The 21,616-nt window shown below is 41.1% G+C and overlaps 1 protein-coding gene across 1 annotated transcript in view; it reads left to right on the forward strand.

The window, feature by feature from the left end:
• Positions 1-21,385, forward strand: part of caln1 (calneuron 1) — a 109,877-nt gene extending 88,492 nt beyond the window's left edge. Inside the window, exons 5-6 of the mRNA XM_063907873.1 lie at positions 8,603-8,759; positions 20,421-21,385. Coding sequence (XP_063763943.1) covers positions 8,603-8,759; positions 20,421-20,548 — 285 coding nt within the window. The 3' untranslated portion in view covers positions 20,549-21,385. The remainder of the gene's footprint in view (positions 1-8,602; positions 8,760-20,420) is intronic.
• The last annotated feature ends 231 nt before the right edge of the window (positions 21,386-21,616 follow it).

Genomic DNA, 21,616 nt, shown 5'->3' on the forward strand with positions numbered 1-21,616 from the left:
CCCAGTATCCCACAATCATAGTTTCAAACCATCTATTATGGATTCTGCCTTTCAACTCTGGAGTGAGAGGTATCATATCTATCAAAGACCTCTATGACAATGGTACCTTCATGTCCTTCACCGACCTGTCAACCAAATTCCAGCTTCCATCTGTTCACCTTTTTCGCTTCTTTCAAATTAGGCATTTTGTTCAAAGAAACTATCCTGATTTTCCAAACCTCCCTCCAGGGACACTGGTAGACACGCTTCTCAAAGTAAACCCCAATCAGAGAGGGACTATTTCTCATATTTGTAAAGCCCTTGACTCCACCTTTTCTGATTTCCCCCAAAAAACAAGACTGTTATGGGAGCAGGACTTGGGGCACATTGAAGAAGACCAATGGGACCATATTCTGGAGTTAGTCCACAATTCCTCCATCTGTGCCCGGCACGGACTGATTCAATGTAAACTTATACATAGAACCAGTCTCCTGCAGACCTCATTCACATGTTTTGGTCATGTCCAAAACTAGCAGACCTTTGGTCCAAAATATTTGACACTCTTCACACGGCCAACCATTGTGTAGTAAACCCACATCCTATGTCTGCCCTTTTTGGTATACCGCATGGCAACACTCTAACAGCTGAAGGACAACACTCTATGGCCTTCTGCACCTTGCTTGCCAGGCGCTTGATCTTACTTAACTGGAAGCAGGCCCTGCCTCCGTCATATGACAGATGGATTAAGGAAGTTCTATATAATCTAAAACTTGAGAGGGTAAGATTCTCCCTCAGAGGCTCCTTGAGGAAATTTGATCAAACTTGGAACCCCTTGCTCTCCATCATAGACTTCCTAGACATTATGCCTGATGAGTGAGATATTTAAGTCCTTTTGATTTACAGTGTAATTAACCACCAATTCAAAGATTGTATTTTTTTTCTCTTTTTCTTTTTGTATTTTATGTTTGGTTTTTGGTTCCGCTCTTGTTTGGTCCTGTTTTTCTTATCATTTACATTTGTATTGTGTTATACTTTTGTATTGTGTCTGTCACCTTGGAACAGGTGGCATCAGGGTGTGGGATTCCATGTAGGGGGTAGAGATGGTGTATTGGGGGGGGGGGAAATGTGAGCACTGTTTCATATTTTTATGTGTCTTCACATTGTGTACACTTTGTATGGTTGGTACTCAATAAAACATATTTGAAAAAAAGAAAAAAAACTGGAAGGACAGTGGGGAAACATCATCTCCCAGGAAGGAATGTGGTCACTTAAACGTTTGGTGAAATCAAATGGTAGAGAAACAACAGTAGAACTCACGGCTATGTTTAATAGTGAAAGTAAGAGCATTTCCACACGCACAATGCGGAGGGAACTCAAGGGATTGGGACTAAACAGCTGTGTAGCCGTAAGAAAACCACTGGTTAGTGAGGCTTATGGTCTGATGAGTCCAGATTTACCCTGTTCCGAAAAATGTTTGCAAGACAGAAATAAATGTTGTGACATTGCAGAAGCTTGTGGAAACGATATTGAAGTGTGACCTTTTTTTTGGCCAGGCAATGTATATCTGATATGTTTTATAATTATTGATCATTAAGGTGTTCTCAGAGCTGGAAAAGGTGCAGCTAGTTTGAATGGCTTTGTATACTGCAGGGTAGCTGCTGAATTTACTCCAGGTGAACTAAAGTCTGATTTAAGGGCTGATTATATTTACCATCATTAATCCAGATCTGTAAAGAAACTAAAGGGATTAAATAAATGTAGTGGAGTAAAAGTACACCATTTATCTCTGAATTGTAGTGGAATAGAAGTACACAGTAGCATTGAATGGAAATACTCAAGTAAAGTACAAGTATCTCAAAGTGTACTTAAGTACTGTACTTGAGTAAATGTATTTCCTTCCCACCTCTGGTCTGAGACTTTTCCGTCCTCTGCAGTCAGTTTTGATGATGCCTTTTTCCTCCTCTGGTGTGTACAGGAAAGGGCATCCTACCAATAGCCTGATAAAGTTGGTTTATTGAGTCAGTTGAAATGACAGGGTTTGTTCATGCCAACATTCAGAGAGATTGAGTGCATCCAGTCCTATCAAATGCTTCAGTATTGTGCAAGGATGATTAATTTATTCTCAGTCAGGTTTACCGTAAATCACAGTCACACGGTTATTTTTAAGCAGCTTATTCGAAGAAACACATGTCTTGTTTTTATTACCGCTGTCAAGTGTTATATGAAGGGCTGCTTTCAAGCACTCAAAGGGAAGAAAGGTTTTCTTTATGTCAAGCAGCAGGGGTCTTCAACGTTCTTCAAACTGATAGAGAGATCAATTAATACATTCATATGTTCATGTTTTTATTTTAAACCTGTGAAGGGTTGGCCATTCCACTGCCATTTATAATATATATTGCAGTACATATACATACATATACAGTGTTGCCAACTCCTCAGTAAGAAAAGTAGCTATTGGCTGTCCTAAAAGTCGCTAGAACTTGCTAAATGACGTCATTGCCTAATTTGCATAATTTCCCCATTTGCATGTAGTTGTAATCAGGGTGCGATTTGACAAAAAAACAGAGGGGGGGATGTTTTTTATTTTTTATTCATAGACAAGAACATTGGACTTTTAACTTGCATAGGGAGAAAAAAACGCAAAAGGTAGGCTATATATATACACCTGTTCACTAAATAATTCACTAAAATAGCAAAACGTGCTGTCAACAATTCAGGGACAGGTCTGGAAAACTAGACTAGGTAAACAGTCGGCTCTGGTGACGAATTTGTGGTGGCTTTTTCGGTTTTCCTGTCGGGGCATTGTCTGCAGCATTTCGGCCCTCTTTTATCCACAATTCTGCAAATGTGTGCGCAGGAAAGGATGCCACCTCTGGACCATTGACACCAATGAACAGTAGGCCATTCAAAGTGGAGACGTGCATTCTGTTTCGTTCTTCCGTGAGGATGTGGTTCATCGCACTAAAGCCACGCTCGCACTCAGCCGTTGACACAGGGAGCGTGGAGACAGCGATGAGCACTTTTTTCAAAGTCTCCCCAGTGACACCATTGCATTTCAGTTCATGAAATTCTTTGAGGAGTGTGGGCATATTTGTGTCTGCTATAGCAAGGCTTTTATGAATGGTCAGAAGTTTGTCATCCCCATAAAGCAACCGTTCATCTTCATCGGAGGGCCAATTTGAGGGGTTCAGCGCAGCCGCCGCAGAAAAAATGCCGTTGTCATCGAGCCTGCTCTGGATGTTATCGGCCAAGGAGATGAAAAAACGCTCACGAAAGGTCTCTGCCTTCCGCTGTTCTCCGTCACTCGGCTGAGACACATTAACCCCCTTAAATGTTTGCTTACTGCCCAATTCCTCCTTCAGACATCGTATGTTCACTCCATCGGCATTCCTCATAGCCCTCAGTGTCCGCACGGCAACGCCCACCTCAGCAGTAGCGGTGATTGCTGTGGCATCTCGTCTCTGAAGAAAGAGGGACAGGGCCTGCATCGTTTCGAGCGCGTCTTTTACGAATGCCATCTCCACCACGAAAAGCCACTGAGTCATCTTAGCATGCATTCCCTTACATTTGGCCCTGTCTTTGGTTGATCGTGATGTGTCTTCGGCCAGTGACGCGAAGAGTTTGACCAGGGCTGGATAGCTTTGCCAAAGAGCCGTCACAGATGTGCAAGACGAGGATAGCCAGCGCACGTCAAACACCCTTCCTATCCTGCGAGCTTGCATCTCCAAATTGGAAGCGACAAGCTCTAGCTCTCGCATGTTCTTTGGACTTTGAGAGAAGAAGGCGTACAGGGAGTCAGTGAACATCTGGAAATGACTTGCATCTGTAATTTGTTTGACAGTGTCATGGACGGCAAGTTCTAGTTTGTGATTCATGCAGTGAATGACAATCAGGTTGGGGTTAATCTCCTCACGTAGGAGTGTGGCGACCCCCTTGTATCGGCCCAACATAGCGGCGGCCCCATCCGTCGCGAACCCAATTAGTCGGGAGCGCAACATGTCTTTTGAGATACCCTGCTTCTCAAGGCACTGAAGCACAGTGTCACGGATCGCCGATCCAGTGCACGACTGCAACTCAGCAAGTTGGAAGAAGAAATTGCAACACTCCCCTTCAAATGGAATTCTAATGTAAATGATCAGACATGTTTTATTTGAAACTGTTGTGCTCTCATCAATGAGAATGCTGAACTTGTCGGGTGAGCTTTTAAGGAAGTCCACCAGACGCACTGTCATTTTCTCTGCAATAAACATCAGCATATTCCGACATGCCTTGTCAGAATGCAGCATGTTACCGAGGTTAACATCGTTGAGTTGTTGCAGTTCAACCAGGTGAGGCTGCATTTTGAATGACAGGTCAGTGTAGCAGATCATGTAAGCTGTGCGAATGCAGTACTCTGTGGTTTTTAAACTATGCTCATGATGCTTTCGCCACAGAGCTGCACTGTTCTCATTTGCCTTTTCAATTGCGGCGTCTTGTCTTTTTTGTACAATTTCAATACATTTGATATGGCTTTGACATTTTCCGTGCTTGCTGATTTTGTCATTTAATTTTTTTGCCGTTTTGGCTTTTATGCCTTTAATGAAGGCAGAGTCTATATGAAGCCTTTCCTGTGTGTGTGGGCCTAAATCCCTGACGTCGGAACAAGCTTGGCACTTGACTGACCCGTCTGTGCTGACAGCTAGCCACTCACGACCCTCTCTCCATTTAGCAAAGCGCCCCGGCTCAATGCACCCTCCTACCACATGCGTTTCAGAGTCGCTAGCAACATCGGCGTTTCTTTCATCAAGTGGCTGGGAATCGTCCTGCAGGCCTACATGAACGCCAACCTCCAGCGAATTTCTTGCGCTATCACTCTCAGGTGTTAATTTCGTTGTTTTATTATTTGGTCCCGTAAAGTAGGACGATATGCTGCTCTGAACGCGTTTCATGTTTGCATCAGCGCTGTTTTTCCTGCAAAGTTCCCGCACTAAAATGTTACAATGTTTTTGTTTTCGATGACGTTCCGAAATATGCGCAGTCTGCCAGAAGGCTGCTGAATAGCCTACTCTGACACTGAAGATCGTTAGATTTCAAGAGTTTAAGTAGTCTAGCAGTTAAGTTGCATTCATCGCTATCAAGGGGGGGAAATCCTTGTCCCCACCGGAGATAAAAATAATTTAGCAGAGGTAGGGATAGGAAAACCAGAGGGGGGGAAATCCTCACCATCCCCCCCTACAAATCGCACCCTGGTTGTAATTGACGCTGTACATAAATCTTTTTTTTTTCCTGCATTGTTAAATGTTAGAATGTCAAATTTAATCAAAAGACTGTTATGTGGAGTGGAATTGCTAGCTCTACGTCCAACCCTCCTCTATTATCGGGCTTGGGACCGGCAAAGTGACCCAGAAGAGACACTGGCAGAGTTACTTAGGTCTTTTTTTGGGGGGGGGGGTTCTTAAGTTTGGTTTAGTTTCTAACCTTATGTCTAACCTTATGTTATCTTTATTTTTCTGACCCCACTCCACACACACACACACACACACACGCTGTGCTGGCTCACAGAAAGAGTAGGTCCTCTTCATTTTGGTCAAGGCTTTCTATGGCAGGTTCAGCAACGGAGGGAGCTGACTTAAATGAGTAAGCAGCTGATGTTCCAAAAAGCTGCAAAGCATCATCAGGCAGCTTGTGCTCATAGCAAGCATCCCCAGACAGCTTCAGACCATATCGGACATACAGGATGGAGTTAAGGGTCTGCAAGGACATCCGATTTCTTAGCTTGCTTTTTACTCATCTGGCTGAATAATCTCTCGACTTCAGCATTCGAGTGTGGCAAGGACAACAGAGACACAGCTGCAATGGCAAGTTCCTGGAACGGGTTGATATCCGCTGCATTCCAATCCTGAACTTCAAAACCTCACTCCAGAAGCCCACTGTGTTTCGGTATGTTTTTTAGTTGCCATGCGTTTTCTTACATCGCAAAGTTTGGCGTAGAAATCAGCCTTACAGTGCATGCAGTATGCCCGTGTATCGTCTCCAATAAACGGCTTGAACCAGCCTTTGAATTCAATGTTTGATTCCCACTCCTTTCGATATTTTTGAGCATAAAGTTTAGACATGATGAGCTAGCTAGCTAGATGTTCAGTTTATGTCAGAGAGGCATACACACAGTGGATGAGGTGAGTAAGTGACTGAGGCTGTGTGAGTCAAATGCAGTTATGTATTTGAGTGTGACAGAGCACAGTGAAGAAACATTTATATTTGCGTCCTACAGCAACAGATCCCGCCAGTGACGCTGAAAGTCATACAGAGTTGGGGGTGCTGAGTGACGTCACCCGGTGACAATGACGTCACACCAAACGCAGCGCAACGGAGCAAAAAATGAGCTAGATTCAATATTATGCTACAGGAAACAAAAATATCACGATTATGTAAAGGAAACAATTATGTTTTTATTTTTAAAAGTAAAAAGTTGAAAATAAAAATGATTAATTTACTACGTCAGTGTTGCAGTGTTGCAATAGTCCTTCACCAGGGCCCCTACTTCCAGCGTCCCTGGATCCCGCCCTGGGATAAGCGCCAGCGCGAGCGGTGGCTGTGCGCACGCGCGATTCATTTGCTGTCTGGACGGGACGCGGAGAGTGTGAGTCGCTTTGACTGCAGCTGGGACTGCAGCGCAAGGCTACTGTGAGACTGACCGCCTATGAGTGCCTTGAGACGGCGGAGGGGCTCACGGCAGCACCTGCTGCTCGTTGAGAAGAGTAACTGCAGAAGTTGTATCTGGGATCTCAGCTGGGGACTGAATAGGCTCTCGGCCAATCACAGGGAAACTGACAGAGCCAGCGTGTAACATGACGCCCGGTGATTGGCACAGCAGCGATAGGGGGCGGGTCCTCCTCTTTGTGTACAGGAGGTTTGGCGGGACAGGTCTTGTGCTGTAAATGAAGATAACTTCAATTTATCCGTCGCTTGAATATGTCGGACTAATGTGTATTTAAAGACATTTACATTTGTGTTAAAAGAAATTGGTCTAATCAACCAACAATTTTGCGACCCCCCCCCCCCCTCCCCGCAGTACCTCCGTGGACCCCTGTTCAAGATAGCTGAGCAATAGGATATACGTCTCTCTGAACTTCTTTAAACCTTCCAGCTGCCCTCAGCTACCTTCAAACCTCCGTTTTACTAGTGCTTGTGCTTTTGCCTTTTGTATGTGCCTTCTTTTGGATTGAATTGTGGACATGCTGAAAGTGGAACAATAAATCCGTCACTCCCAGGCTATAACCCCAGCACATTCAATTTAATCAGGGCATTGTGTAACACCCTGATTAAAGTGAATGCATTAAAGCGACGTCTGTAAGCAGTACCGGGATGACTAGAACATGATACTGATTTATACACTACAGCTTTTTTGGTCTCTGTAATGCACATTATATATTGTAAGTTGTCGGCAGGAAACACAGAACAAGAATGTGTGGTGCTGCACAGTTTAGGGTGACAGTTTGATGGAGTTTTTGTTGGTGTTGATTTAATGAAGCTGGGACACAAAACATTTGGAAAGAGTGGATTCACATGACTTCACACAAGCAAGTAGGCTACTTTTGTTGTTTGGTATCCTGCAAAAGTACACACACGGTATTTAAAAAGCCCAATTATGCTTTTTTTTTCTGTGTATGTAAATTGTCTGCAAAGGCTAAAATCCCCAAGTTTTCTCGAGAGGGAGTTTCTCTCCCACACACTCCCCCATTGGACTTCCAGAAAATAGTGACATCACTATGTCATACTCAAGCTAATGTAGGCTAGCGATTCAAAAGATTGTACATGATAGGCTAAGGGGCAGGACTTCTCTAAGCGGATGACTAATCACAACAGAGCGGGCCAGTTCACCAATCAGAGCAGACTGGGCTCTGGTTTCAGACAGAGGGTGGAAAGAGGTGCTGCAGCACTGGCAGGATGAGAAAAATAAAGAGCTTTTTGAACATTAAAGCATGCAGACATGCCCCCAGTAGAGACACCTCATACAAATGTGAACCTGAAAATTACATTACATTGCATGTCACTTGTTAGACGCTTTTATCCAAAGCGACTTACATATATTCCATACTGTGGAAAATCCCCACGGGAGCCATCAGGGGTGAAGTGTCTCCACAAAAACATGCTGACTGCAGTGGGACTCGAACCTACTCTCCCCTGATCCGTAGATCAGCGCACTATCCCTCCTTTGAGAAAATTAGCATAATGTGTACTTTTTTCCCCCAGTCTTTGAAACTTAACTCCCAATCTGACAGCCATATTTGCTCAAAAGAGTCAGCAATATAGACTTTGGGTTTGGGAGGATGGAATAAACAATTGTTGAGCCTCCCTTATTACGTCTCCATACAAAGTGAATACAAATGTTATTACATTTTTCCAAATCAACCAAACAAATCAAAAAGAGCAAACGTTAGGGCTAACTCTCCAGAGGAAGCTAGCAAGGAATTCCACGTGGCCACGAAGACCACTGTAAAGCCCATGAACATTAAAACATGGAAGCAAGTCACAGTAGAGACACTGCATACAAATATGAACCTGAATGAGCAGAATAGAGCCTGTATTGTGAGAAGAAAATAGTCTGTCTTTTAATCCCCACCGCTCTTCTCTCCCCCTGCAGTTTGACATGCAGAGGATCACCCTGGAGGAGTTGAAACACATCCTGTTCTACGCCTTCCGCGACCATCTGACCATGAAGGACATCGAGAACATCATCATCAACGAGGAAGAGAGCCTGAAGGAAAACTCTGGCAACTGTCAGACAGAGTTTGAGGGAGGTGAGCATACACGGAGTCACTTGGGACTTGCTGTGTGTGTGTGTGTGTGTGTGTGTGTGTGTGTGTGTGTGTGTGTGTGTGTGTGTGTGTGTGTGTGTGTGTGTGTGTGTGTGTGTGTGTGTGTGTGTGTGTGTGTGTGTGGTAGGAGTGAATCCATGCTGTCAGGCAGAGTTTGAGCCATCTCATGAAGATGTACCGCCAACAGTCAAAGCACACCTGCTGATGTATTGATAAGGGGCATGGGTGGGGACCGGTGTCAGCTGGTCACAGTTCAGGAAGAGGAGAAGGGGAGAGGTGATATATGCATGACCTCGCTCTGAAAAACTAGCCATGCAAGATTTATGGATGCAGCGGAGGGTATCCTAGGACTTTTCACTCTCTCGCTATAAAGAGGTGAATTCTAATAGTTTCTATTTCAAGACTTTTATGGGAGAGTGTTTTTTGTTTTCATACTACTGGTATGAATTCAGATTCACTGAGTCAGCCTTGTGAGGTATGTGCTTTGGGGCCTTTACAGAACTAAATTCAAATAAATTGTTAGAGAAAAGGGCTACAACCGAATTGTAAAAAAACCATGTCCTATGTCTTTTCCTAACCACTTATCCCTTACCTCCACAATAAGTTTCACAGGTTTAAGGAAAAATGTGAAAGAGGATTTAGAAAAAGGGTTACACTGGGCGAAGACATTATATGACGGAGGATGTAATTGATATGGATCGTGGGGAAACATTTTCTGTGGACTTTATTTGTCAAGATCTGTCTTTGTTTTCCCGTTTTATTCTGAAAAGTGTGCACTCCTCTAGTCATGTCTGCTTTTACTTGCTGTCTCGGTGTTTCACTCCTGTTTGATCCCCTGATTGTGTTCACCTGGTGCTCCTCTGTTTTTCCTCCCTTCCCACCTGTATCTTGTCTGATCACTCTTACCGATATTTAAAGGTCCGCTATTATGCAAAATGCACTTTTTAATGTCTTTTATACATAAATATGTGTCCCCGGTGTGTAAGGAGACTCACAAAGTGTCAGAAAATAAAACACTCTCTCTTTTCCTCCTTACCCACATCTCTAAAAACGGGGCATACAAACGAGCTGATCCAGATTTACTTCGGTTATGACGTCATATTGGAAATGTGGGCTGGCTTAACATTGAACTCCTGGCAACGTCCCGCCCATGTGACACGTCCCAACCTATCGTCCCCCATATACAGTCACCAGCTAAATCCCCTCCGCAGCACCTCTGTGTGTTAATATATTGTTCAAATACAGCATAATAGGAGACCTTTAGGTTCTGCTCGTCTTTCAGTTGTTGTGAGATCTTCGTCGAAGTTGGATATGTTTACTAGGGAGAGAGTTCCGCTCTGTATGTTAAGTCTTGTAGCCTTGAAATAAAAGGTATTTTTGGTTTAACCCTGTATCTGTCCTGCATTTGGGTCCTGCCTGCTTCGCTCCCCCTGATATTATTGGATGATTTCACTGTAATTAGTGTAAATTTCATCATAAACTAGATCCTTTCCTATCATCTAGAGAATACCAACAGCTCTCATCATGGCTGATACATGGGTACTTCCGGGTCCTTTAACTCCATCAGGAACCTTCCTAAGCAAAACAGACTATTCCACCACAGCCCAAGACTTAAGCATTTAAATGTACATAAAGGTTTAGAGTTGATAAGAAAAAAAATACACATAGGATGTGTTGTGTCACCGTGCTCAGTATGCAGTCCAGAGAGTTCTGTATTAACAGCATATGTGCAGGACACGGTGTTAACAAGCATCTGTTTGGCAGAAACTGAGCAGATGCTCTAAGCAACAGCCCTGAGATGCATTCAGAAAACATCAAAGCCTTAATACACTCACTCTCCCTGCCGTTTCACGACTCTCCTTATGATCCCCCATTGGATTGCCTCCTTGTCAAAGCAGATTGATCATTATGGAGATTTCAATAATGTGGAAAACACAATCAGTCTTGATCCTTTAGCCCAAGCTTTTTTATTAAATTTTCAGAACTGCTTAATGCTTTTTTGAGACAAATGTGCTAACAGAAATATTATAATGAAAATCTCTTAGGTGACATATTTCAATGTGTTTGTACCTTGACTGATAATGTGTACCTGGTTTGATAATCTGAAAGCAGCCTAAATAATGCAGTGGCGTTCATTTTGTCCGTTAATTTGGGCTGTAGGAAAGGCTGAGTCTCGACATTCTCGGTTCCCACAAACCCAGAGGGCAGCTTGGTCATGCCGGTTTCTAAACAAATTTCTTATCTGTCCTTGTCAGAAGTGTTTGAAAGAATATGAATACTGAATTTGTGAAATTCTAATTATTCGTGTTCCTTTCCTCCAATATGCTGTATACTTCTTCTGTTGGGAAAATAGATGTTCAGGCCGAGCAACCTTTAATGTCCCTTTTGCCAAACTCTACCCTCCTGTAAATCTGTCCCGTCCTGGAAGGAAAGGACTTGGCTGACACTGAGAATGCACACACACTTTATCAGGGTCTTAAAACTGTTGTGGAGTGATGACAGCATGATGTTGCTGTTGTGTTTATGATGAAGACCGAGCACAGCACAACACACAGAGTTATCACATCCCTCAGCCTCAAGGTCCACCAGTAGCACCTGCCACACAGGGCCACCCAAATGTGCTTAGTCATGGAGGAATCAATATGTTGTGTCACAGTGCGGTTAATGCTGAGCACAATTCATCATGCTACGTGCTTATAACTTTTGCTTACTGGTATGTGGTAGCATACAAGGCCCCTGATTTCCTTCTGGCTTCACCTCACACTGGAATCGATATGGTGTGGAGCTGAAAAAGAACTGCAGTAAGAATGTAAGCACTGATCCAGAGAAGTTCACCAGGCACATAATCATCCCTGAACAGATTGCACATATATGCTAGAGTAGCAGCCGTCCAGAGAGTGCCTGGTTCATGGACTTGATCCATGAATGTCACAGCTGCCATTACAGAAGCATACATTTAGGCCCCCTATCTTAGCAATATGTCGTTTTGTGCATGCTTGATATTCTCCTGCATAGTTTAAGCATTTGCTAAGTTGTGCACAAAAATATAAAGAAAATACATTATTGTTTTTGTTCTTCTTAGCCTAGCAACACCATCTAGAGGGGGAGAGTTTGTTAACTAATGAAGTAGTTGTAACCTTTTACATTTTTAACTTTAAACTTAATATCCTACAACCCTAACCCTACCGGAGACCCTACTTAGGAATTCATTACCATCCATTAAGAGGCCCTATTATGCGTTTGGGGGATCTTCCCTTTTACTATGTTACGCTTGCGATTCCATTGGCTACAACTCCAATGCATTGTACTGATGAGGCTAAGGGGCGGGACATCTCTTAAGTGGTTGACCAATCACAAGTTGTTAAAAAAGTTATAGAACACTGGGGTGTGGGTCGTATCTGGTGTGCACATTTAAGCAGTGGATCCAGAAACCGTTTGACTTCGTATCTTGATCAAGAGGCCCATTGTGGATGGGGATTTACGGTTCGTAATTTATGGATTACTTCATCTATACAAACTAATATTTAGAATATATTGAGGATCTTATCACATCAAGAAAATAATGATCATATATTAGGTTTTCAATTTGGCTAACATCAGTAATGCATCCACAGCATTAAATTGCTCCCCTTTTCCTCACATCATGCAATCAATTAATAGGTCTGACATAGATCTAGCATAACAGGTCCCAAAATCTGTTATCCTTTAACCTGACAATTGGTTAAAAGTACATAGAATTTAAAATCAATGTGCACACTAACATTGTTTCATTTGTTCAGTCCTCAGTCTTTGAGGTAAAGAAAGGAGTGACAGGCCTGGCATAGTATTTATTATCAGGTTTCCCAGACCTCTTGCCCCCAGAAGCATTTCATCATCAAACGGATAGTTGATGGCTCCAAAATTGCTTATCAAGTAACATGACATTTATTTCCCCTACTAGTCAACCGATTTTACAGCACGGGGGAAGGTAGACAGTCGTAAGTCAGCAGGAAACCTGGTACAGCTCATTTCCTTCATGACCACAGTGGACCGCTGAAGAAAATGCTCTGTGGATACTTGCCAGTGAGTAGTGTAGAAAGTTTTATGTGGCTGACAGCACGTTCAGACAGCTGGACCGAAAACTTCTGTCTAGACCACAACCCTCCTCCTTCCTCACAGCTGGCTGGCAGCTCAGCACTCCTTCTATTGACATCCTGTTCAACTGACTTACAACTTCAGGTGGATACTTCCTGCTGCAGTATTGGAAAAGACATGCAATTATAATACTTTATTTAAATAGTTGAACTATAAATCAGTTGCATATTCTTTTACTCATATATTTTGGCTTGATTTAACAAACAAATACATATTTTACGTCATAATAAAGGGACTACATTTCTCAGTATATGGGTAGATGTAAGTGTTGTTTCACAGCAGAAGCAAAATTAATGATGCAACATTTAACATGCAAAATAAGCTGTGCTCAACAGTTAGCAATTTTCATCATTTAATACTTGTGTTTTTATCTGCAGGTTTATTGACTTTATCATGCTAGATTAGCCTTCTGAGTGTTTAAGGTTTCGGATCCACAACACTACTTGTGCATCATTTCATTAATTATTTATTTACCGCGATTCACCAATTCGGGAGTTCTCCGGTGTCAGTCGCCCGCTGTAGATGTGACACATCTACAGCTTTAGGCCAGAGTATAACATTGTACTGTTTTGAAATGACAAAATTATATAGGTATTACTGTTTTACCTGGGTATTTACCGTTCAGCAGCAGATACCTCTCTGTCACATTGAGTCTGACTAGAATGCAGACTATACCTTCTATGCTGCTGCATGCGGGACCTGCATTCTGATTGGCTTTTTACTTTATTAAAACAGTTAAACTATAATCAGTTGCATATTATTTTCTCATGTAGTTTGGCTTGATTTACAAAAAAATAAGATTGTAGGTCTTAATAAAAGATTAAGACCTACAATCTTACAAATGGGTAGTGTTGTTTTACAGTGAATCAAAATGATTGAAGCGAAGTGAACCCTAACTCCAACCCTAACCCTAATAAAAAGCTAATTCTCAGATTATCCATTTGGCAAAACATCCAGTCCCATCACGTTTTATATGATATGAGAGTCTGAATAGTATTTTTTTACTTTGAGTTTGCAAATTTATGACACTGCCTCTATGACATAGCCAAGTAAGACGTAGCCGTCTCACTTTTCCACAGTGCAGCAGTCAAGAGGCATGTTTGATTACTTTACTGCTTCTTGAGAGTTAAAAATAGGGTATGTGAGAGTTTGAGCCATGTAGCTGTCTCTAATTACCCCGACCCGGTAAAATCATTTCAGCCGCTGGCAGTACGACAACCCGCTGCAGGGAGGAGGAGTGAGGAGTCAGAGGCAGATTAAACTAGAAAAGTATAGCAGAAAGAAGCTGCTGCTGTGTGCAGGGTTAGGGGTGTTGCTTTAAAAAATATATTCCATGACAATTATTAGTTACCTGTAAAAAAAAAAAAAAATGTAATCAAAAACATAATCTCTGTATTAAAATAGAAACGCAATGTAATGTCATTATTTTCCGCTTTTGGATAACCTCAATATCAAATGCAATGCGGAATAATAAAACAGAGAATTTATATCAATAAGATGTTTTTTTACTTCTAAAAAAACAAAAAACTATCAAAAATGATTTTTTTTGTGAAGCAGATTCAGGCCTCAGCCGACAGTGAAACACATAGTACAGTTTAAAAAAGCTGACAGAACATGCTCCGTTTTACACACACAGTAAATCTCACACACACTATTTTATGAACATATAGGTTCACCTGCTGAATTAAAAACAAAACAAATGAACCAAAGAAAGAGAAAACCATAAAGCAGATTCAGGAAGTAGGCGTATAGATTCCCACTCTAAATAGTTTACAGTTTAAAAAGTGAAGAACACATTTTTTTGTTTAAGAATGAAAGTAGCACTTTCAATTTGAAAAAGTATTGTAACATTTTAATTCTGCTAGTCATCCCCATTTTTTTGTAATCTCATTACATATTCCCTTTACCTGAATTCCATTACTCCCAAAGTCTGGTTGTGTGAATGTTTGATAGAGTTTCTATATAATGTTCTCATACTGTCATTTGATCGCACTCCAGTTCTTTTTGTCTTTAAAGGACGTTTGAAACATTAAAATGACAATGCTTCACCCCCCTTTTTTTCACACAATGCCTGTATTTAGTCTCATCTCCTAATACTTAACAGGGTAGTGTGAAACCTTAACAACACCTCTAAATAAAACTGATGGCTATTCTAGACCAACACAAACACATTCAGATGGACCATAATAGTGATTCAGTAGAAAACAAAGACTGCATATTAAATCCTTAATGAAGGTGGATTCCATACGGGGCAGATATTTCAGACTGCAGTTTTAGTTTAAGCTGCATATACCTTAACCCTAACCGGATATTCAACATCTGATAACCATCACTTAACTTTATTCATGGATCAAATTAAAGGGACACTTAAGCAATTTTGTTTTATATGCCAGATGACGACATATTTCCAATTTCTTCAAGACCTCACATCTTCAGTTTGTAACGCAGATTCAGTATGACATCATTTAATGCATCTTTGACAGATTCACAAGACTTTTTTTTATCGGATAGGACTCATACCTTGATGCCAAATCTGTCTAAAACAAAAGAATAGTAAATAATATAAAACTATTCACAGTTTTGCAGGCAATTACTGTATCTGGGAGATTGTCCCAGTCCTGTGTGACACGCTGGCTAAATACATTCTATCGTAGCTCTGTTCTGCTTCTCTGTTTGAAGAATTTCAGTTCATGTCCCCTCTTTCGCTGTCCGTCTTGCAATGAAAATAATATGTTTAGGTCCACTCTATCAAGTCCTTTCATTATCTTAAATACCTGAATCAAATCTCGCCTCCTTCGTCTGTAGCTACTCGAGTGATGGCAGTTTTAATGTTTTCAGGTGATCCTCATATGGCAAGTCTCTTAAGTTGGGTATCAACTTGGAGGCTCTTCGCTGGACCTTCTCTAACTCAATTTGATCTTTCCTATATCTGGGGTGCCATACAGCTTTTCTGTTTTCCAAATGGCAGCGAATTAGAGTGGAGTATAGTCTAGGCAGCGTTGTTTCGTCTATGCAGGTGAAGGTTGCCTCCAGTATTCCTAACATCCTAGAAGCTTTGTTGACTGCATTTGATATATTTTTTACTGAACTTAAGCTACCATAACTCTCCAACTGTCCTTTCTCTTCTAGGATGTCATTGAAGACATTTGTGTCATCAGCAGATATTTTTGCCATACATCTCAGCACAACCAGAGGGTCATTAATGTAGATCACAAACAGGATTAGGCCGATGACACTACCCTGGGGTATATCGCTTAATATGTCAGACCAGGAGGAGGGCCGTTTACTGTCACATGCTGTTTTCTATCATTTCAGAACTGATTGATCCAGTGTGCAATCATCTTGTCTGTAACGTATGCCTCTAGCTTGGATAATAATCTTTGGTGTGGGACGATGTCTCAACCACCTTCTGAAAGTCAGGATAAACTGCATCAATTAGACCACCCCTGTCTAGTATTTCAGTCCAGAATTCTATGGTCACGAGCAGCTGAGTCATATTGGACCTACCTGGTAAGAAACCATGCTTGGCATCACTGAATAGGTTACCAGAGATCATATGCTCACCAGACAGTCCCTCACTAGAGACACCATTGTTTTGCCGATCACGGACGTCAGGCTCACTGGTCTGTAGTTTCCAGGAATTGTTCTGCTGCCCTTATTGTGGATAGGGGTGATATGGCAAACTTTCCACTGTGTTGGGAGTTTCCCTTCTTCTAGTGACTTCCTAAATATAATACTGAGGGGTAGGCTTACTGCTGTTGCTGTTTCTTTGAGGACTGGAGGAGGGAAACCATAGGGGCCTGCCGACTTCGTCACTTTAAACTTGATTCGTTTTTTTTCGACCATTTCAGATGTGATTGCCAGATCCCACAGTTTAGGGCCCCTGTGCTCATCTTAACATGGAAATAAACTTTAAGTGTGAATTCAAATAGGGAAGTAACAGTATCTGCATTTTGTTCATTTACTACTTCAAACAGACCAATTACAGAATCAGAATCAGAATACCTTTATTTGTCCCACAGAGGGAACACGCGGTTCCGTTGCGTTGAGGCTTGCTGGTGGGTGTGTCTGGCGCTTGGGGTTAACGCGGTCAATCACATTAATCTCCCACCCTTACCGAACAGGAAAATACATACCAGTTTCACCCACTGTCTCTGCCACCTTGCTCAATGCCTGGTTCCTCCTGTTTGCATCCCTGTATGCCGTACCGCTTTTATTATTCTCTCCATTTTTGTGAAAATGATGAAATGACCCGCGCTATGGCTGTCCCAGCATATTAACATACACGCGGTTTGATTGGCTGGCGCTTCCATCGACACTTGAAAAGTTGAACTTTTCTCATTTTCACCGCGAGGAACGCAGGCAAAGTGAGGCAACGGAACCACAATTCAGTTTGGCAAAACTTGACGTCACCCCATTCAAAGTGAATGGGAAGCGTCTCCTTTGAAGCTTCCAAATGAAGCGTGTGGAAGGGCCATAGTCTTGGTCTTTTATGTCTGATGTTTGTGCAGTACACTCAGTCCTCTCCTGTGAGTTGTGATGCTCCGTTCAGTGTCCCTCTCTGATCACTGCACAGTTTCCCGCTGCTCATTCAGATGGTAACCAGACCAGAGCTGTCAGTGTCGCCCGGCAACACTGATGTGAGATCACACCTCAAGTTTATTTCCTGTGGTCCAAGCCACCATGGACAATTACACTATGCAGTACATCTTTGTGTTGAATGGCTCAATTAGCGAGTCATCTGAACGCATCACAGACATCTTTACTGACAAGGAGCTCCTCGAAGATTTGGGAAGCAATGGAGTGGATTGGATCATATCTTATTCAAGCCTTTTGAAATTTTAGCAAACAGTATATTCATTCATTGCTTAAGTATAGCTTACTTTCTCTGCCAGTTATAAATATATAAAGATACAAATTAAAATGAGCTTTAGCCCCAACACGTTTTCACTCCCAACTCGTCATACTCGTAAAGATCTCTTTTTTCCTGGGTAGTATTGAGAATCAGACATGTAGATAAAGATATCAATTGAAATAAAACTACTTTGTTAGCTTTATTCTGGTCAAAATTAAGTATGTTTGTAGAAACTCAAGTTAAATCTGTAAGTTGAGTATGTGACGTAAGTTAACATTGGGGACACACAGGTAACAGACACCAGTCTCCAGGGGGAAAGTTTATGTTTGTTAACCCACCCATCCCATGCAAACTTCTCCCCATACAGACTTTGTCTTTCTTTAAACTAATCATCCTTTACTGCCATCATAAATACTACAACCAAGAAGAACACTTTGTGGTGGGAATTTATTTACCAAATGTGGATACAGATTCAAACCATTCGGCTGTCTTTGAGGTATTTTATTTCTTGCAAGAAAGTTTAGTCAGTCATACAGAGAGCAGACTGTCAGCAGAGTGAAAGACAGAGAATAGAGTTTGGGTTGCATATTCAAACACAGAGAGGAGAAAATAAAAGCAGCATAGCAAATAAGAGTCACACAATGATATTATCAAAGTTTGACGAATGACTACAGAAGTAAACACATTATAAATAAATAAAGCACACTACTGTTGTTTTTTAAAAGCTATACTATGACCTTATATATATTTATATATGTACCATAACCATTCCTTTTTTACATTATGCATTTTTATGACTAAACTATGATATGTTCATTCTTCATGGTGAATATGACCTTTCTATAACTATCACTTTTAATAAGACCTTTTTGTGATCTGCAAAAAACAATCATTTTACGTTAGATGTTATGCTTTAACTTTTTTATGACTTCTGGTTATAATTGTTATACTGTAAACCACATGTTATACTATACCATGAGTTTTTTGGCATACTAGACTATGACTTTTTTCACTTACTTTACTTTCATACAATATATACAAATCTTTTTATTAGTTTTGGCACAGATAGCATACAGACATTTTCAAAAATTACATGTCAAATACTGTGATTTTCTAATACAAATATTAAAACAACCAAAAACCCCATTACCCCGCAATCTCATTCACACATACATACAAAAAGGGGGGACAAGGAAATAACAGCAAAAACAAATTAAGGATGAAAAAAAATAAAAGTAATAATAATTTTTAAAAATTGAAAAGAAAGGGGGGGGGGTGTCTCTACTCAAAATTAAGTTTTGGGTTCTTCATCAACAGTAAGGGTGTCAATGTGGTCCAAAAAAGGCTGCCAGGTTTTATGGAACGTCGTCAGGGAGCCTCTAAGTGAGAACCTAATCCTTTCAAGCCTAACGCAATACAAGATTTTGTGTATCCATCTATTATGGGTGCGAGGAGAGGGATGTATCCATTTAAGGAGAATAAGCCTCCTAGCAAGCGGAGTGGTGAATGCCATAACTCGCCGTGTGGTAATGGGTGCATTGGGCGATGAAGGAATTCCGAAAAGGGCAGTGAAGGGGCTAGGGTCCACTGTCTCACCTAAGATCATACCGAGTGAACCAAATATTGCAGACCAGAACTCTAATAGTTTAGGGCACGACCAAAACATGTGCATGTAGTCAGCTAGAGATTGTTTACATCTGTTACATGCGTCAGACCTGTCAGGACACTTCCTAGCCAGTTGTGTGTTAGTAAAATGTACTCTGTGCAAAATCTTGCACTGCAATAAACTATACCTTGCACATATAGAAGAGGTGTGTACCAGGTCTAATATATGTCCCCAGTGATCATCTGACATGTTAATCCCGAGGTCCTGGTCCCATACAACTCTAAGGGAATGTAAGCAAGTAGGATTTATCTTAAAAATGTTATCATATATAATGGGGGTGAGCCTCCTTGAATCGGTCTCTAGTGATAGGAAATAATCAATCATCGAATCAGGGGGTCTGCCTGGAAATTGTGGGTATTTGTTTTCCACAAAGTGCCTGGAAGAAATATATGACATTTTTGTGGCTAACTATAATATGACTTTCCTTGAAAGGGGCATTTCACTTTTTTAGGACATTCCAAAGCAGTATATTCCTCTATACAAACTATACTACGACATTTTCTGTCATATACTATTATGCTTTATGTCATTTTTAATGAAAAATAATGATTTTTTAGACATACTATACTATTACTTTCTATTACTTTTGAATACTATGATATTTTATCTATTGTTTTAGTATGCTTTTTTAAAGTATTTTAATTACATATTCTTCTTTGACTTTATTATGAGATTTGTATGTCTTACTATGGTATCCCTTTTTAATTATTAATTATTGGATACTATAATATGAATTTCTATGACATCATTTATGAGAATTTGTTGCATAATATTTTATGATTTTGTTATTTTTAAAGATGTACAATTATTTGTTATATTGCTTTTTTTATGACACGTATACTTAGACTTTTTTGTACCTTTTCTCGTTAGTGACCCCTCTGTTTGTCTTCGTTATCTTCTTTCTCTGGTGATTAAATTCAAACGTGTCAGAAAAAGAAGTGTATCCATCTTTTAAACTGTCACTTTCCGTTGTCTCCTTCTCTCTCAGTTCACCCTTCAAAGAAGAACCGCCAGACGTGCGTGAGGAAGAGCCTCATCTGCGCCTTCGCCATGGCGTTCATCATCAGTGTCATGCTCATCGCAGCCAACCAGATGCTGAGGAATGGCATGGAGTAGCTGCGCCCACTGTGAGCAGGGAGGCCAACAGCCTGCATGTGCATGCAAGGCGGTGAGGCCATATCCCTGCTGATAGTAAAATAACTACCATTAAGAACAATAATCATCGAGAAGATACATTTTTGAATTTATTCTTTGTTTTCTTTTAACAAGTGGCACCTCTCCACCTGAAGCCAGCATGAGGAGTCATGGAGGCTCCTCCCCCTTTACTCTGACAGGGACACTCAAGGGCTGACATTACACATAATACTCTGTCGTGTATGTTTCCTTGATGCAATAAAAAAAAGAAACAAAAAAAAAGAACCTTGAGTGCAGGAGTTCAGAGCTGCATTGGTTTACAGCGACTGCAGATCGGTCACCCAGCAGGGGTCTGATGAGCCACCAGGACTGCAGGCTGGGCCCTGAAATGGAACCGCAGAAAGGGAACAATAGATCTTTTATTATGCTTCCTGGAAGTATAATGATAGACCTCGCCGCCACTCAAGCAGAAGGAGCCATACGTCACCGCTCCTGCAGCTCATGGTGCTTTAGCTCTCCTACCTTCTATTTTCATCCCCTGCATCTGTGGCTGGTATAAAGTGCTGGCATCAGATCATCAACCCTAACACCGAGAAGTCAAGCGTGCAGTCAAAAGGATGAATGGTTGCTCCTGGCTTGTGCTTTAGCCTTGTGATATTCATTTTAGAACAAAGTAGCTCAGAAATGTGGTTTTAGATATCCTCTTTCACTGTTGGTTGAACACTGTTAAGGTGCAAAGCAAAGTGGTCTTTGTCCTGTTGAAACAAAAAAGTCCACCCTTTCATATGTATATATATATATATACATATATTGAATGTATATATATAGCCTATATATATATATATATATATAGGCTATATATATAAACATATATTGAATGTATATATACAAATGTAATCGCGTTAATCACAATAATAGTATTTAATGAATCAAAATGAATCACAGGTTTGTCACTTGCACTTGGATAAAACAAATACACGTGTGGTGTTGTGCTGGAATTATGGGAGGAAGTTGGGTTCAAGCTTGGTGAAAAAAAGCAGATAGATACAG

The sequence above is a fragment of the Eleginops maclovinus genome, chromosome 18 (genome assembly GCF_036324505.1).
Source record: "Eleginops maclovinus isolate JMC-PN-2008 ecotype Puerto Natales chromosome 18, JC_Emac_rtc_rv5, whole genome shotgun sequence".
NCBI classification, from domain to species: Eukaryota; Metazoa; Chordata; class Actinopteri; order Perciformes; family Eleginopidae; genus Eleginops; species Eleginops maclovinus.